Here is an 18,774-nt window from a genome sequence, read left to right as displayed (position 1 = left end):
CCACCGCGGTGTCCAACAGAGGCCCCTCCCGGCCTCACCCAGCACTGGACGGGAAGCAGGGCCACACGCTGTCCCAGCTCCCCTGGGCGACCCCTTGAGACCGGCAGCTTAGATGCCATGACTCAAGACGCTGGCCACAAATAACCCGCAGCGGAAAATGTGGGGACCTGGCGGCAGAGCTGGTGTGACAGACGCATTTGAAGCCCTTGTCAATGCCTCATGCTCTTGGAAGAGACCGCTGTGGGACCCGTCCGGGAGGAGAACTTGCGAAACCTCCCCGGGGGGCCGGTTATGGGCAAGACGGTGGGAGTCCGTGCCTCGACACTGAGTTCCCACGCGAGGTGAGGAAGGCGTCTCAGCGCGCAAGCCACAGGCCCAGCCATGCTGACCGCTCTGCGAGGTCGTCAGCACGGCCACCTGTCACCGGCCGTTGCCTTTACGACTCCCGGAATCCCGGGACGCAGTGGCCGCGGTCTGGGAGGGATTCCGCCACCAAAGCTGTTCTGCAGAGCGGGGATCCACGAACGCCCTCCCGTTACGGCGGGGGGTGACACGCGTGTGTCTCCTGCTCGCCAGCGGGGGCCGCTCCTGGGGGCGGGGGGCGTCGGCGGGCGCCCGGGCAGGGGTGGGGGCAGCGACTGACGGCGTCCGGGAGATCGTTTTGCTTTGCAGACTCCTACGTTACGAAGCGAGTGGCTCTGACTAGTTCCTCTCTGTCCCCTTGGCCACTGGAGGGCATCTCCCCGGGTTGTAGCTCTCACCAGGAAGGCGTCAGAGGCGTCTAAGCGGCAGCCGTGTGGACGGCAGCACGCCGGCCCCTTCCCCGTGCCCGCTGCTGTCGATGGCGATCGCGGCCTCTGAGCCGCCGTGTCGTTGCTTCGCAGGTACTGCGATTGCTTTGCCAGCGGGGACTTTTGCCACGACTGCAACTGTAACAACTGCTGCAACAACCTGCGTCACGAAGTCCAGCGGTTCAAGGCCATCAAGGTGACCATTTCCCCACTGACTCCGCGCATTCTAACAGTGCCTAAAAGTGCTTGAGAGGGGCGCCGGGGAGGCTCAGTGGGCCGAGGGTCCGACTGTTGGTTTCGGCTCAGGTCACGACCCCAGGGCCGTGGGATCGAGCGCCAGGTCGGGCTCCACTCTGAGCGTGGAACCTGCTTGGGAGTCTCTCTCTGCCTCTCCTTCTGCCCCTCGCCCTGCTCTTTCACGAATGAACGAATGAATGAATGAATGAATCATACACGTGCATGAGATAGTCACAGAACTTACCTCCCGAGATCCCTGAGGATGGGGCATTGGCTCTCGAGAGAGCTGTCGGGAGAGCGGCAGTCAGAGAAAGATCTTTATTCCCCACCATGTGGGATGGCTTCGGTGGAGGTTCTGATTCAAGAGCGTGCAGGTGTCCACTTTGTCCTCATTTGGGGTTTGGAGATTTGAGTCCTAAACTCAATCGTGCAGGAGACAGGCCGAGCTTGGAGGGTGGCGTCTGAGAGGGGTAGAAGCCGGCTGGACGGAGAGCTGGCTGGGGCTCTCAGCCACGACTCGTGCCCGGTGTTTATTCTCTGTGGCTTCCGGGTGAAGGGGGGGCATCTGGGCTTTCCTCGGGGGGCCACGGCGGCTCCATGGCCCCGCGTGCGCTACAGGCCGGATGCGGGAGCTCGTGGCTCACCCCTTCCCGTGGGCATCAAAGATCATCAGAGAAGGGAGGACAGTCAGGCGTGGGGCCTGACGTTTTGGTGCCCCCGGTTTACAAAGGGAAGTCACGGGCCGTCGCGTGTCGCCTTGAGACTGTCATGCTCCGTTTTGTCCCTACGATAATTTAATTCCCCTCTTGGATTGTAGACAGGTCACTTGAAAATATCTTACCCAATTTGATAGAGCCAGAGCCATGGGACGGAAGAGAATGATGATGCCGCTAAACTTCGGCGGTGTGGCATTTTCTTTAGGGCTGAAAGGTATTGTCTACAGCTAAAAGTGTATAAAGTTTTATTTAAAAAGTGTTGGAATTCGGGGGGCACCCGAGTGGCCCAGTCGGTTGAGCATCGGACTCGTGACTTTGGCTCGGGTCTCGATCCCGGGGTCGTGGGATCGCGCCCCACATCAGGCTCTGCGCTTAGGATTCTCTCTCTCCCTCTGCCCCTCTCCCCTGCTTGTGCACGCTTCTCTCTCAAATTTAAAACAAAAATGTGTTTTTGAAAGCGTTGGCATTTTCAGGCATCGCTGGTAGGAACATAAGATGGTACAAGCACGTGGGGAAATCGTGTGGCAATAGTTTCCGCAGCGGGACCTTTGCACGTGCTATGAGCCAGCAGTGTTGTTCCTGAACACAGGGGCACCGGAAGCATGCGTGAGCACGCGTGCCCCACCGGGGACAGCCCAGTGTCGGTCAGTGGTAGAGTGGGAGAGAGCGGACGGTGAGAAGAAGAAGGTGAGTCTCGTGGGCGCCGTGCTGCTGATGCTCGCGCGGGGACAGCAGAGGAGGTCGGCACGGGGGTCCCCACGGGGTGTGTTGACGGGAGGGGAGTCACGGGGAGCCTCTGGGGCTGGGTCGTGCGCCATTCATGACACCCCGCTGTCCCCCGGTCTCGCTCCAGGCCGTGTTGCCCAGGGGACCCTCTGCGGCGACGGGAGGGTCTTGTCAGACAGCACAGACCCTACGTGTTACCCCGTGGCTGGGGGGAGGGGAGAGAGGAGGGCAGGGCTGCTGCCGTGACTTGCCTGGTGCTCGAATTGGCCTGAGTGACTTTGTCTGTTGGCTGTTGTTTTTTTAACGTTTTCATTTTTTATTTTTGAGAGACAGAGAGAGACAGAGCACAAGCAGGGGAGGGGCAGAGGGAGAGGGAGACCCAGAATGGGAAGCGGGCCCCGGGCTCCGGGCTGTCCGCACAGAGCCCGACGCGGGGCTCGAACCCATGAGCCCACGAACCGCGAGATCACGACCCGAGCCGACGTCGGACCCCCAGGCGCTGCTGTACCCAATCACTTCGTTAAAAACACTATGCCCGCATTTGTCTGTGTAGATAGATAGCGGAAAGATGGATAAAAAGTTAGAGCGGCCAGGATAAAAAGCCCAGCGAGCGCGTCGTGCGAGCAGGACGGGGCCCAGTGGTGGGGCCCCGGGCCGGGCGACCCCCTTCGGTCCCTTGCCATTTACTACTTAAGGCTCTCGGACCTCAGTTTCTTCATCTGTGAGACAGAAACAACGGTGGGGTTTACTTCCCGGGGCCGCTGTGAGGACACAAACCCCCCGGAAAGGTGCCCGGAACACGGTAGATGTTCAGTACGCCGTTAGCACAGCGCCACCTTCCCCGCCGTCTCGGGACAAACGTGCCGGGAGGGAGACACGGCTACGGGGACACAATCATCCTGTTCGCGTCTTTACCATCAAGCTGTTGTACAGTAACGGTCGATGTACAGGACCTTGAACCTCGGGGCAGCAGTGGGGCGGGGCGGAGGGGGGAGCCGGGGGGAAGGCAGTGCCTTCAAGCGTGTGCGTGTGTTGGAACAGAGCACGGGGGCCCTTCCTGGAGCCCCCGTCAGTCTCGCGGAACGTTCTCTTGCCAGAATGGAGGGCACCTGACGGAGTTTTGTGTTTTCCGCCTCAGGCATGTCTCGATAGAAACCCAGAAGCTTTCCAACCAAAGATTGGGAAGGGGAAGCCGGGAGACGTGAAGCCTCGACACAACAAAGGCTGTAACTGCAGGAGGTCAGGCTGCCTCAAGAATTACTGTGAGTGCTACGAGGTCAGTCACTCTTCCCCGGGGCTGGTAGAAAAACCAACAGGTCGGTCTCTGGGCCTCAGTAACCCCTGCGGTTGAAAGAATTGTTTTTCACTGTAATTAAAAAAGAAGTCGGGTTTCGTTCGCTTCCCCCTAAGGTTTCTGTCGTGCACTTGTGTTAATCCGCATGAATTTCTCGACGACCAGCCATGCTTTCCAAGTCAAGCAAATGAACCCGGGGCCCCTTCGGGAACCGGTCGCCCGCTCCCAGCCCAGCCACCGGCGCCCAGCGGAGGCCGCCCGCCGCCCGGCCCTGCCCGCTCTGTGCGGGCCCTGCCTGGCAGAGCTGGGTGCCCAGGCCGGGCGCTCAGAGCCCAGAGCGGGCGGCGGGCCCTGGCCGCCGGCCAGATGCTGGGACACAGCGGTGCAGACCGAGTTCCCGGACGAACCCGTTTCTCAAGGGTTCGGTGGCCGTGGAGGGACTTGCTCCCGCCCTGTGGTTTCCCCTTTCCTGCCGCCTTTTCTGTCTCCTTTCTTGGTGTTGGAGGACAGGGAGGCAGAGGAAGGAGCCCGCGAGTCCCAGCAGCAAAACAGCCAGGAAACCCTCCCTCGAAAGGCTCTCCTTTGGTTTGCTTGCCGTCTTCGGGGGGCGCCTGTGAAGTTTACTTTTATTTATTTATTTTTTTAATTAAAAAAAAAAAATTTTTTTTTAACGTTTATTTATTTTTGAGACAGAGAGAGACAGAGCATGAGCAGGGGAGGGGCAGAGAGAGAGGGAGACACAGAATCCGAAGCAGGCTCCAGGCTCTGAGCCGTCGGCCCAGAGCCCGACGCGGGGCTCGAACTCACAGACCGTGAGATCTTGACCTGAGCCGAAGTCGGACGCTTAACCAACCGAGCCACCCAGGCGCCCCTGAAGTTTACTTTTAAAAGGTAGTCACAGATGGTCAGGCTTCAGAAGACTTCTTGTGGTTCCGGGGACACATGTTGGAAGATCTGAGTGAGCAGACCTAGCCATCCCCCGGCTAGGATTTTGCAGATACGGTCAGAGGTACTGCAGAGATGCCGAATTCAGCCAGCGAGTGGCATCGCCCCAGCAGAAGGATCTCCAGGCGCGGACGGCACCTCCAGCCGCCCTCCACGGTGCCCTCCCTGCCGCCGGAGACAGTGAGTCGCCCGTTTTCCGGAGGCCCAGGCAGATGTCCCGTATTCTCCAGAGTAGACTAGAAATCCTGAAAGGCCTCTTGCTCAAGACACCCAGAGGTGTAGGTAAAACACAATGGATTCCTCTTGACGTGCGTCTCTGAGCTGAAGAGAACAGAAGGAAATCCCAGCAGCGGAAACAAAGAGGGGGCCGGGAACCATAGCGCTGGGCAGGCCGGCGTCCAGACCGCCCAGTCGGCATGAGAAGGGGTCACCGGCTGGCCGGGCCGGCTGCCTTGCGACAAGAAACACAAGAAAGTCCGCCCACGAGTAAGCAGGAAGGGCCTCTCCCAGAACACCCACCCCAGGCCTGCCCCCCAGGGGGGTCTCAGACCCCACCCACCTGCACGAGCTGGGCCACAGCAGGGCCAGCGCCACTGGGGCCTGCCTGGTGGGGGGGGTCCCACGGGGCCCGTTCCAGATCACCACAGTCAGGCAGCCAAACGAAGGTTTTGGCTTCCCAAGCGCATAGAAAAGTCGTGTCTATATTACACGTGGTCTGGTAAGTGTGCCGTAGCCTGGGGTCGAAAGCACAACGTCCACGCCTCCGTTAAGAAATGCTTTGTTGGGAAAAAGTGCCCACCGCCATCTGAGTGCTGGGACGCCCTCACTGCTCACAGAGCGCCGTCACAAAAATGTCAAGGCAACGACGAGAGAATGACCGAAATGCGACGCCGAGACACGAAGTGAGCCAATGCCGTTGGAAAAATTGTGTCGACAAACAATTGGGTCAAAAAACTGACCCTGGACGCAGGGTCACCGCAAAGCCTCCGTTTGTGAAAAAGGCAGTATCTGCTGCGCACACGCCCACACGCTGTTATTTAAGGTCCATGCAGAATGTGTTGCTTTTTGCCGAATTACGAGCAGTCTAATTTCATTGAAGCGTTCTGTCTTACCAGGCCAAAATTATGTGTTCTTCTATTTGCAAATGCATTGGTTGCAAAAATTACGAAGAAGGCCCAGAACGGAAAACCCTAATGAGCATGCCCTACCATCCGGACGCTGGAGGGTTTGAAGGCAGCCCTCATTTGTCACCAACTGAATCCGCAGGACTGCCGCAGTTCAGAAAAGACAGGTAGGTGCCGTGAACCCGCCGTCCCAAGAGGGGAAGCAGGTGAATTCGAGGAGAGTCGGTCTATACACTTGGAAAGAAAGTGCGTGTGTCCAGGGGGTGGGTGCGAGGGACGGGGAGGACCGGCAGCCCCCCGGCTTGACCGGCCCTAGATGTCACCCCGTGTTTCCCCGGGGGGGGGGTGCCCTGCCAAGACCGCTGTGTCCAACCTGTCCTCTATGTAAGTGGGTCGTCTGTTTTCGTCCTCGCTGAGTTACCTGCTCTGTGCGGGAGCCGGTGACGTTCTTTAACATACCAGGACGGGGGTCCCCTTGAACGTCTCAGGTGTCGCAGACACCCGCTGGGTCTGGAGTTCAGGACCGCGGCCCGTAACCGCCGTGTCTCTGCCAGGCGGCCCTCGTGCATCTCCTGGGAGGTGGTGGAAGGCACGTGCTCCTGCCTGCTGGCCCAGGGCGAGGAGGCCGAGAAGGAGCGCTGCTCGGAACGCCTGGCCCAGCAGATGATCCTGGAGGAGTTCGGGAGGTGCCTGTCCCAGATCCTGCGGATGGAGTTTCAATCCAAAGGGTTGGAAATCGAGTAGAGTTCGGTGGAGAAAACTCCGAAGGCACAGAGACGTCGTCTGGATGTGCCGGGGGGAGGCGAGCCCGAGTTTGGAGGGGTTGTGTAAGGGGCTGCGGGGAAGGGGGGCAGCTTTCCGTCCGCATCAGGGCGCCGAGGGGGCTGGCGCCATCAGGGGCCGAGGGTCTCGGCGATCAAAAGCCCCCTTTTTGAGGAAGTGCGGACGTGACACGCTGCTGTGTGGCCCGGGGGAGAGAGCGAGGACTCCTGCGATGTCGGGAGAAGCCTCTGCCCCGACGCCGAGGGAGGGAGGGAGGGTTGAAGGCTCTGCGGAGAAGCCTGTCCGTTCCTCCTGACTTCACCCCGTCTGGGCGGTTTTCCTCTGGAGGCTTCTCTGCCTAAAGAGCCACGGTGAGTTTTCACTAGTAGTATTTTGAAATTAACTCTCCAGATGGGCTGCTAAGATACAACTCAGACTAGAGACGTACTGAATACCTTGAGGCGTCCCTGAGCGTGGACACTTTCCCAGGGTCACCCGCAAACTCTCCGTCTCTCTCAGGGCCCCCGTGAAACGCAGGCGGTGGGGTTGCGGGTTATGGGACCAAAAACTATCTGGTTTCTTAGGTGTTTTCATTGGGTTGTGGAAAAGCTGTATCATCCAATTAACTTTCTCCCTAGTTACTGTTCTAATATTATTATTGTTCGTTAAAATACGGTTAAGATAACTGGTTTGCAGAAACCGGCAGGTGAGATTGGTTATTAAGTGGACTCTCTTTTGGTTCTGTTGTAAAAAGCAAAGAGGATTAAAATTTTCAAATGCCTCCCCTTGTTGTAATTAACTCGGTCAGTGAACATATATACCCGGCAGGTGTCCGTGTTTATTGACAGTGTCGGGCCCTCGGAGCTCGTTTAGGAAGCTCGTTTACAAGCCGAGCGGTGCCGGAAGCGCGGAGCCCTTGGAACAGCGAGTTCCGACGGGGAACCACAGAGCGGGAGGGAAACAGAGTTCTCGGCCACTTCTTTCCCCCTCTGGCCCCTTGGGATGGAGACTGCGTGGGCACAGTCCAGGGGCAGAGACGAGCACCGCCCGGGGATGGTGGGGGGCTGTCCCCAGGCTGGTGCCCCGTTGTCCGGGTGCATCCGGGGCGGAGCTGGAGGGGTGCGGGGGTGGGGGGTGGGGGGAGCCCCGCCCACTTCACCCCTGGGGCTGGGAGGGGCCTGAAACGGGCTTCCGACCCCTTCCTGGAGGGTGGCTTGCCTTCTGCGTCGCTCCCCAAGTGCGGCCCACGGCATTCTCTGCAGGCCAAGGCCACACCGCTTTTAGGAAATTCAGCATGAGGAGGGAAAACCGGAGCAGAGTTGCGTGCGAAGCCAGCCCAGAGGCATAAGTAGCACGACTAAAAAGATACAACATTACGTCTATTGTTGCGGGTAGAGAGCCAGTGCCTTGTAAAACTACATAAAAATAAAAATAACGCGTCCTCGTCTGTGGGTGTGGCTTTGCACAGTGTCTGTCCTGTACTACGTGACTTGGCCACCTCTGTGATTAGGGTGAGATTATCCGGAGGTTTTGGGGGGTGGTTTTTTTGTCATTTAATTCAATTCGGACACTAACCGCCTGGACTTAGGGGCAGATCGCCCAAGGCCCTCGGGGCCGGCCCCCATTCGGACACCAGTCACGGCACGGGGTCCCCGGGTAACCCACACCTCTGTCTGCCTTGGCCGCAGGCGGCAGTTCCCAGGGCCGCTCCTCGGGTCTGAGAAGTTGCTGTAACAGCCCAAGAGCTCAGGGAGACGCTTTTCTTGCTATCCCAATTCATTATAAAGGACACAGATGGACAGCCAGATGAAGTACATTGCGGAGGGAGGGGGGTTCAGCAGGGCCCTTTACAGATCCCTGCACCACCACCTGGAACTCTCCCACGGTTGGCCGAAGGCCAGCGGGGATGCAGCTTGAAACCACAATAGACAGGGGCGCCCGGGGGGCTCAGTGGGTTAAGCATCCGACTTCAATTCAGGCCACGATCTCACGGTTCGTGGGTTCGAGCCCCGCGTCGGGCTCTGGGCTGACAGCTCGGAGCCCGGAGCCTGCTTCGGATTCTGTGTCTCCCTCTCTCTCTCTCTGCCCCTGCCCTGCTCGCACTCTGTCTCTCAAAAATGTATAAAAACATTACATTATAAAAAAAACAAAACTCGCCACAGACAAATTATCGTATGAGCCACGTTGGAATATTGGTCTAGGGAATTGAAGGTGGAACTTTCGTCTGAGAGAAAAATGGCGCCCGGGGGATCGGCTTGGGGAGCATACGACGCGGAGCATTGTCTGTGTATCTTTTTCGGTGAGGCGTCTGTCCAGGTCTTTTGCCCATCTTCTAATTGGGCCGTTCATTTTCTCACTGCTGAGTCTTTAGAGTTCTTCGTGTATTTTGGAAGACGGTCCTTTATCAGATGTGTCCTTTGCGAAGATTTTCTCCCGGTCAGTGGCTCGTCTTCTCGTTCGCTCAATAGTGGCCTTTGCCGAGCAGGAGTCTTACATTTTAACGAAGTCCCAGCTCATCACTTATTATTATTATTTCTTTATGGATCATGACTTTGGTGTTGTATCTAAAAAGTCATCGCCATACTCCCAAGTCATCTAGATTTTCTACGTTACCTAATAGCTTTCCAGTTTTGCGTTTCACATTCATGCGTAAGGTCTGCTTCGGGCTAATTTTTGTGACGAGTGTAAGATCTGTGTCTAGATTCCTTTCTTTGCATGTGGACGTCCAGCTGTTCCACCAGCATTGCTTGAAAAGACTCTCTTTTCTCCATCATGTTGCCCTTGCTTCTTTGTCAAAGAGCAGCTAACATTATATAGGTGGGTCTGTTTCCGGGCTCTCTATCCTATCCCATCGGTCTACTTTCTTTTGCCGACACCACACTGTCCCGAGTACCGTGGCTTTGTGGTAAATCTTGAAGGCAGGGAGTGTCAGTCCTTCAGCTTTGTTCTTTTCCTTGAATATTGTGCTGGATATTTCCTTTTTCCATGTTATTGGGTTTGATTTGCTAATGTTTTGTTGAGGATTTTACGTCTATGTTTATGAGAGATCCTGGTCTGTAGTTTTCTTGTAATGTCTCTGGTTTTGGTATTAGGGTGATACCAGCCTCATAGAACGAGTTAGGATGTACTTCCTCTGCTCCTACCTCTGGGAAGAGATTGTAAAGAATTGGAATAATTTTTTCTTTAAATGTTTGGTAGAATTCACTTGTGAACTAAATATTAGGGCCCTAAGTACGTGTATTTCAATAGCTTAAAAAAACTAAACTTTTCATTTCGAGGTAATTGTAGATTCACAGGTATTTGTAAGAAATGATGCAGACAGATGCTGGGTATCCTTTATCGAGTTTTCCGTAACGGTAACGTCTTGCAGGATGTCACGACCAGGGTACTGACATGGACACAGTCAAGATGCAGAGCGTTTCCACCTCCTCGAGGGTCCCCAGGTCACTCTTTAGAGCCACGCCCGTTGTCCCCCTTTCCCCCACCCCCTTCCTACCCCATTTCAGGAACGCTATCTAAATGGGGTCATATAGTATGTAACTTTCTAGGATTCGGTTTCACTCGGAAGAATTCTCTGGAGATTCATCTGGGTTGGTGCACGTCTCAGCAGCCCGTTACTTTTTCTTGCCGAGGGTTGGGTGCGTGGTGTGGATGGATGGGGGTTTAACCGTTCACCCACTGAGGGGCATCTGGGCTGCTTCCGGTTTTTTGCTGTGATGAATAAAGCTACCGCGAACGCCTGTGCAGGTTGTGTGCAAGTCTCGTGTGAAGGTGAGTTTTCTCTCGTCTGGATGAAATGCACAGGGGCGTCCTTGCTGGGCTGACTGGTAGCCACGTGTTTCCTTTGTAGAGAAACTGCCAAGCCGTCTTCCACAGTGGCTGTACCATTTCACGGTCCCGCCGGCAGGGGGCGGGCGATCACTTTGCCTGCGCTTTTGCCACCATTTGGCGGTAACCACCACTTTTTAATTTTGGCCGTCTTGATACATGTTTCGTGGAATCTCATTGTGGTTTTCATTTTCATCCCCCCGCTGACTAATGTTGAACATCTTTTCCTGTGTTTGTTTTCCATCTGTGTATCATCTTCAGTGACGTGTCTGTTCATGTACGTTGCCCATTTTTAAAATCGGATTTTTTGTTTTCTTTACTGTTGGGTTTGGAGAGTCCTTTATATGCTTCAGGGAAACATATCGTCGGCGGGATGGATCCCTTGATGGGACGGGTGGTTCGCAAAGATTTTCCCCAAGCCTTTAGTTTGCCTTTTCCTCCTCTTCCTTGATAGGAATTATGTTAACCTACACATCAACTTGGACAGAGTCAGCGCCTTTCCTCTGTTGAGAAGACAGAAAACCCAGAACTCACCACTGTCTTATCCTGGGGTCCCGAGGTCTGCCTTCTTCTTGACCTTTTCAGAGTCTTAGTTTGGTTTATACAGAATGCCCAGGGCTTTTTGTTGTACTTAGCAAGAGGATGAGACAGAAGTACGTCCGCTCTGTCTTCCTGAAAGCGGAAATCAGCAAACTTTTCCTTACAAGTTGGAGCAGAGGCCTTCTTAGTTTGTTTCATGAATAAAATGGGGTAAAATCCAGACTGCAAAGTGGAGCACGGAACCTCTTGTTTAGCAGCGTATTAAAAATAAGTTCATGGGCTGCACGTTAGAGTGATGGCTTCCATTCTTTTGGTCTTTCTGAGGCTCTGCTCCTGCACTAGGACTCCCTTAGCAACACCCCCCCACCGCCCGCCACCTCTCCCCTTCTTCCTTTCCCAGGGTCCTCAAGAGCAAGACTTTGGGCAGACCAGCGACACCACAACCTCTCCCAGTCCCTCCCTGGGGGAAGTTGACAGGTGTGGTCCCTGGCCAGCCGCAGCCGAATCACCAGGTTCTGGCCCTGGAGCAGGACTCTGGCACACACAGTCGTGACACAGAGTCGAGGCCTTTCTTCCCAGGAAGCAGCTTCGTTTGTGCCGGCACGGGCTCGGAGGGTTTGTACCCAAAAAACGGAGCCCCGAACCCCGCGTGGTGTCTTTTATGTGTCTTCTACTTCCTTGTCTCCCATATATGGGTGACGGGGTGGTCTCAAGTTGCCGGGTCGTGCGGGATGTCACGGATGCACATAGCCAGGTTGCCCTTCCTTATCTTGAGGTCTTTTCTCATCACGCTCCTTAGGAAGGGGCTCTATCACATCCGGCCCTTTGATGCTCCGACCCCCCTAGTTTGGGTCCAAGAGCATCATGTTGGTTTAGAGGTTTCTATTTCCAGAACATCACATGCGTGGCCGTTTTCCTTTAGACCATTGTCTCAATGAGACTGGAGATGGACCGTATACAGGGGCGCTGGGCAAGCTAGGATTAAGCAAGCTCCCCACATCAGGAGGATAATTCCCATGAGGGTTTCGAATCTCCCGAGAGTCGAAAACCATCCTCCGAATAACTCTCCGGGGCCCCGGCCGTCCCAGGTCCAGAGTGGGACATGAGCAACCTTTCTCATTCCATCGGTGATCTCCTCTGTGACTTTTCCTTCCTCGTCTGTAGGCAGCAGTGGCTCAGGTTAAAGTTTCTGCAGACTCCTCCCTCCAAAGCAAGCAGGTGATCTAAGGCCGAGCGATTTTGATAGATGGCGTTGCTGCTTGGCTAGTAAGGGAAGAGCTCTGGCGGTTTCACTGCTTATCATTTCTACGACTGCCTGCAGCCTGATTATGCGGGTTAGCATGCAAAGGAGTATGTGGTGGCCCCAGGACCGTCCTCTGCCCAAGCAGCAGGGCCATAATATTGGGTTCTAGGCTGGGGAGGCCACTCGTTACCTGTCCAGTGGCCAGTTTGTGGGGCACTTCATTTCCTTTGAGTCTCCCTGTCCCCCTCACGTGGACCCCCCAAACATTCCCCTCTGGCAAGTAGGAGCAGGAAGAAAGAGGGATGGATAGTCCCCGGCACACCCATGACCCTGACCAGCCTGCGGGAAGTACCATACAGGCTGTCCTCCCACATACCCAGAACAGTCCACCTGGGGCCCGCCATTCGACGGCGTGTCGACATTGTCCCAGGCCTCTTGGAGGTGAGAAAAGTTAGACGAGGGGTGGGGATCTGGCTCAAGGTGACCTGGCAGTCCCCCCACCTTTGGGTTTCCCGGGTGGTTGAGTTATCAAATCTTTGGCCTAGCTGTGTTAAGTTTCCAACGGAGACGTGAACTTCCTTCCCCACCGGGCAAGGCATTTTTTTTTCCAATTCGATTGAGGTTTTGAGGAACCAAACCCCGGTCGTAGGACTGGGGTATTCTGTTCCGCTGTAAGGTTCGCAGGGATCGAATTCTCTAGCCTCCCATGGCCATTGATCCCCCGTGTTGGTACCAACGAAGCATCCTATCCACAAAGGGAAGGTGAGTGCTAACAGAAACCTCTCTCTTGGGGCGCCTGGGTGGCTCTGTCGGTTAAGCGTCCGACCTCGGCCCAGGCCATGATCTCACGGTTCGTGGGTTCGAGCCCCACGTCGGGCTCTGTGCCGACAGCTCGGAGCCCGGAGCCTGCTTCAGATTCTGTGTCTCCCTCTCTCTGACCCTCCCCCGTTCATGCTCTGTCTCTCTCTGTCTCAAAAATAAAATTAAAAGAAGTTAAAAAAAGATTAAAAAAAGAAAGAAAAGAAGGACAGTCTTTGGTTTCATTGGACCGTGATTCCTCAAGCTTCTGCCGTGCGTGGATCAGTCGGCTTCCAGAATGACTGAAGCAGGGCTGCGGTCGCCCAGAGCCTCTGGGGCTGCGGACTGCTTCTTCCGTGTGGTCAGCTTTCGCGGCGTCGATGGATCAGGAAGGGACTCCCCGTTTCGAGATGCCGGCCTCACTCTGCTGCGGTGAATCCGGGGATCCACCCCGTCAACCTTTACTGCAGGAGGGGTGGACAAAATGACGGTGAACGGGCCCCTCCAGAGGGGTTCAGGGGTTGGACATTCCACCCCGTCACCCATACAGCGTCTCCTGGTTTAAAGGGGTGAGCGTCTGTGGTCGGACTCACAGGTAATCGCTCCCTGACCCGATGGTGTTGGTGGTTAGGGCAGAGCCGAGGCCCGCATCTGTTGCCTTAGGGTTAGATCGCCTGTCTCACCTAGATCCCCCCTTATGCCCTTGATAATGGGGGGAGGCAGCCGCAAAGGGTTTTACAAGGGGAGAACCCCGTCTGCTTCTTCAGCCTCCCACCTGCAGCCACGGTCTGCCTCCCTGAAGGTCCCTTATCTCCCCCTGCCTAATGTTAACCCCCTTCCCTATGCATCCCTCCCCCGGATCAGGGCCCGTTTAACTGCCATTAGGGAACAGGGACAATGACCGTCTGGCTTCTTCAAGCTGATAAGGGACGGTGTGGGGGTACAGCAGTTAGAGTTGGTCGAGTGGCCCACGGTGTGGTTCTACAGGAAGGTTCTACAGGAAGGCGGGCAGGCATGAGGCGGCACAAACATGGGCAGATACGAAGAGAAAAACACAAAGATTACACTGATCGACAAGATGGCATCTCAGGATAATGTCCCCGGCTCCCAAACGCGCCACACAACCCAGGAGAGACCCTGACTTTGTCCGAGTATGCCCGAATGTCATCCATCAGTCCTAAGACTCTGTGACAATCACCGGTTATATTGAAACAGCGTATGTCAGGGACCCTCTCATAACCCGGGTAACGGAGGCGCAGTAAGCCCGGAGTCCTACTGGAAAAAAGAGTCGTAACGGCAGCCGTTTACCATTATTAACTGGTAAATTTTTAGGTAAGCCAAACCCGGGTGTTATTTTCTACAGCAGACCTTGTGTTATTTCTTGCGCCTTTTCTGCCTTGCAGGGGAGGGCCCCCACCCAGTCAGTAAGAGTGTCAACCCATACCAACAAATGTCGAGACCCCTTTGACCTGGGCATAGGGGTGAAATCCAATTGCCGACCTTTCCCGATGGCCTCCAGTCCTTTGACTGCCGGCCTGTGGTTGAGAGGTTGTTTCTAGGACCTACTTCACAGGCTGGTATTACGTGCTGAACGGTCCTTGACAAGTTTTCCCCAGGAAACATCCTTTGGGCCACTTGGCAAGTTTTCTCTCTCCCTAAATGAAAGGCCCGATGCGGGACTTGAATGCTCTTCCGGATCTGTGAGCCCGGTGATGGTCGTTGCCCTGCTCTGTCGGTAACCATCCCGAGGGCAGGAGACAGTGTCCACAAGGCTGATTTCCTTGGGAGGGTGGGTGGGATGGAGTCTCCTTTAATAGTTGACACGGCGGGCAAGCTCTTCTCTGAGCCCTGATGTCTCCAGCCTACAATTTCCGGTAATTCCCCCCAACTCTCATCATCGTTTATCTGTCCTGGAGTTAGTGGCTTCATCGTCTCCAATTTAGTTATAATGTCCCTTTCTAGCAAGGGAGTAAGGCTCTCTGGCCTTATCGAGAAAGAATGAGAAAAAAATTAGTTTTCCCCATATGCATCCCAGGGGCCGAGAGAAAAATGTAGTTATGAGTTTCCCGGAGACGCCCCTCATCGTCATGCTGCATTTGGAGGGTTGGCCTGGAGTGGAAAGGAGGACAGAGAAGGTGGCCCCGGGACCAAGAAGGAAATGAACCGGACTTTCAGTTACCGGAGTTTTCCAGAGTTACCCGAGGCTCCGGGCTTCCGACAGGCAGTCGAGCCACCCCGAAGAGCCCCGGGCCCCCATCAGTCCCCTGCCAGGGACACTGGTTATCTGAGCCCTCGCAGATAGAGGTCCCCGAGGGCATTCAGACCTCCAGTGACTGTCTCCACACAAGGGGCATGGCTGGTGGGGCTTTGACTGCTGTTGTCCCTTCTGAGGGCAGTCTCGTTTCCAGTGAGACTGGCCACATAAGTGGGTGGCATTTGGGGCCAGGACCTCGGGAAGTCTGGTCTGACATAGCGCGTAAGGCCACGACTGAGGCCTCAGACTTTTCTTACGCCCGCTTACTGGTTTTGTTTGTTTGTTTGTTTGTTTTTAATCTCGGTTGTAATGTGCCCGATTGGCAGCTGGTAAGAGCTCCTCCTGGGTCCCTTCCAGACCAACTGCCAATGTTTGCAGCTTCCTCTGACTATCTGGGGCCAATTGAGTGACAAATGTGTCCTTTAAAATCATCTCAGCCTCAGGGGTGTCAGGGGAGATATATTTAATGAGAGCCTCCCTCAACCTCTCCAGGAAGGCCATCCGGCTCTCCTTCTGTGTGTGTGAAACAGTGGCTAATTTAGCATAATTTAAGGGCTTACCCTTAGACCTCCTTAATTTCCCTAAAGCACCAGCCTGGAAGCGGGGGCGATACCATTTCTCAGTGAGATGGTCGTAGTCCCAGTTAGGATCTTGGGGTCGAACTGCCGAGTCCCAGTAGGAAACAGCAAGCTCCCTGCAGGACCTCCAGCCCCGTGACAATTAATGAGTTGCTTTTTCTTCGGAGTTTATAGATCAAGATCAACCCGATTTTTCAGAACGCATCCCAAAGGAGTGTTGGCCTTGGCTGGGGAATATGCCCATCTATAAGGGAAAGAGAGAAGAGGCGTCCCTTATCTTAATTTGCCGCAGCGGGCCGGGAGAAGCCACAGCTCCTGGCCCTGAGTTTTGGCTGGCTGTTCGACCGGCAGCCAAAAACTTTGTCAGTCTCGGGAGGTGCCGGGAGCAAGTCGCTCTTACCCCGGCTTGACCCTACCTCCGAGAGCTGACCTTGTCCCCCTGGTTTCTCCTATTCCGCCGTTTTCCGCCTGTGGGACTTTGGGGGTATTGACCGTGACCCAGTAAGCCTTCCCTGGTTGTAGAAGGACACCGTCATTTTATTTTGGCCTCTTTACAAATATATTTTAAAAGGCTGGTGAAAACCATGTTTTTTTGTAAGGATAAAATGGGTCGTCAAGGGGCTAAAAGGGCCAAAGTCGAGGTCTATTCCCTTGCCTTTTTTCAGCAGCGCCCACATAAACACGTTCCAGCCACGTGGATATCCATTTTAGAGTATCTAGGTGGTTCCAAACTGGCAGACACTGGGCTAAGTGTAGCAAGATGGCTCCTGTGTATCCCAGTAAAAGCCCTTTATATATGTCGTTATCTATCCCTCATCGGGCCCAGGCATCCACTCCTGTGCTAGAAAGAACACAGGTACGGAGCATTTGGAGGCTGGCAGCGAGGACGTCACCGTCTCCCCAACCTTTAGATCAAAGGAGGGGCAATTTCAACCAAGGCTTGAGTAAAACAACTCAAAAGGGCATGCTGTCCTGCTGTCCTGCCCTTCAGTTAAAATCGTATATTTTTCCCCCATCTTTTTGGGCAGACAAAAGAGGGGAACATCCTTTGTTCACCTTTTTTTTTTTTTTTTAAATCAAAAGCATACCAACAATCCAAGAAAACATTGCCTTTTTAATGGAGAGTAAAGCAGAATTTTAATCTTATAGCAGTGTACTTTTAAAATCCATTCATTTTAACCTTCGTCCGTCCTGGCCACATATAAAATTTCTTTCTAAAGGTTTCCCTTCACAAACCTTCTACAACTTTGCTTTGCTTTCAGATATCGACCTAAGCCCTTTTACTCCAAACAACCATCTCAGGACAAAATTACTTTCTTTTACCTTCAACAAAAATTACATTTTTAGGGACGCCTGGAGGGCTCAGTCGGTGAAGTGTCCGACTTCAGCTCAGGTCATGATCTCGAAGGTCATGAGTTGGGGCCTTTCATCAGGCGCTGTGCTGACAGCTCGGAGCCTGGAGCCTGCTTCGGATTCCGTGTCTCCCTCTCTCTCTGCCCCTCCCCTGCTCACACTCGCTCTCAAAAATAAATGTATTTTCATTTTTTATATCTTTCTTACCTATCTGCTACTTTTTTACATACAGACTTACTTTCCTTAGTTTTATGTCTTAATTACATTTAGCAGGATTTTAACTCTTAGGAACCTTAGTCTCCAGTGAAAGGTCAGCAGTAACCAACTGTGAACTGTTACATCAGAATTTTTTTTTTTTAGACGCTAAATGTCTCAACTAAGCACAAAGCAGATTTTCCATAGTAAAATCTTCACAAAGCACGAAGCACGGTTGTAAGACCCAAATAGTCCTTTTTCGCAATAAATCAGAAGCACAAACCTACCTCTGGAAATTAGTGCCTTAGCCTCTTATCTCATTAGGTGTCCAATGAATTCAATCCCAATTTATCACGCAGGCAGAAGTGTACCGTTTCAGGTTACCAAAGACTTTGAAAGCTATCTTAACCATCACCCATCAAAACCACGGGACAAAGTTAACTATCACTTTTCACCCATGAAAACTACGAGACAAAGTTTGAGGTAGACCAACCAGGGACAGTTGGCTCTGATTATCATAGTCATTGGCCCAGGAAATGAATGAGAGAGAAGTCCCCACGCACAGTCACACGGCGACTCCGACCCACCGCCCAACGGCTCAGAGTCGCAGCTTTGTTCCTTATTCCTTATGAACTGCTCAGGCAACTCTGGGAGGTGATCAGGCTCCCCTCCTGCCTCTCGGGGCAGGCCTACCAGAACGGACGAACCGGGTGCTTACCAGTCTGACAGGCTGTGCTCCCGGAGCCGGTTCCTGGGCCTCACGGGTTCCATCGCGCACACACGGGGTCCTGACCCCGGCGCCCCGCGAGGGCTAGTCTGCGGATCCAGTGGTCTGGTCCGCTGGCCCCAGGCAAGGCTGCCTGTCCCGGTGCTCCGAGCTTTGTACCCCGGCGGCAAAGCGGTTGGAAACGCACGGTCTCCAGATCCCGGACACGAGCCCCCCGGAAGCGTAGCAGGATTCTCGCACGGAGAGTCGTGACACCGAGGCTTTCCTTCCCAGGAAGCAACTTTATTCCTGCCGGCACAGGCTCAGAGGGTTTGTATCTCAGAGAAACTACCCCGAACACCGCCGTGTGGTGTAGCCTTTTATGCATTTTCAACTTTCTCGTCTCCCATATACGGGTACCGTGGAGACGTACGGTCGGATTGGGTGCTCTCTTGTTACAGGGTCGTGAGGGACGTCACCTACGCACAGAGCCACGTTGCCTTCCCTTATCTTGCGATCTCTTTTTACCACATTCCTTAGGGAGGGGACCTTATCACAGCCCGCCCCGGCTCTCCTGGAGAGAACAAAAGGGAAATGAATGGGAGAGAGGGAGGAGGAGGAGGATAGTGAGGGGCGGGGATATGGCCCGGCCCGGCGTGGAGACGGCCTGGTGGCCGTGTTCCC

General features: G+C 54.5%; 1 protein-coding gene across 7 annotated transcripts in view; it reads left to right on the top strand.

The window, feature by feature from the left end:
* TESMIN (testis expressed metallothionein like protein) overlaps nucleotides 1-11,263 on the top strand; it is a 40,722-nt gene extending 29,459 nt beyond the window's left edge. For 4 of the 7 annotated variants that reach the window (XM_042905538.1, XM_042905536.1, XM_042905537.1 and 1 more), the window contains 4 exons: nucleotides 885-987; nucleotides 3,609-3,746; nucleotides 5,825-6,000; nucleotides 6,388-7,376. In XM_042905538.1, the coding sequence (XP_042761472.1) occupies nucleotides 885-987; nucleotides 3,609-3,746; nucleotides 5,825-6,000; nucleotides 6,388-6,577 (607 nt within the window). In that variant the 3' untranslated portion in view covers nucleotides 6,578-7,376. Of the gene's footprint in view, nucleotides 1-884; nucleotides 988-3,608; nucleotides 3,747-5,824; nucleotides 6,001-6,387; nucleotides 7,377-10,877 lie in introns of those variants that run through there. The other 3 variants (XR_006193718.1, XR_006193717.1, XM_042905540.1) reach the window with 3 other exon arrangements.
* The last annotated feature ends 7,511 nt before the right edge of the window (nucleotides 11,264-18,774 follow it).

This window comes from Panthera leo, chromosome D1 (genome assembly GCF_018350215.1).
Source record: "Panthera leo isolate Ple1 chromosome D1, P.leo_Ple1_pat1.1, whole genome shotgun sequence".
In the NCBI taxonomy this organism is placed as follows: Eukaryota; Metazoa; Chordata; class Mammalia; order Carnivora; family Felidae; genus Panthera; species Panthera leo.
This window is presented reverse-complemented; position numbering and strand designations above follow the sequence as displayed.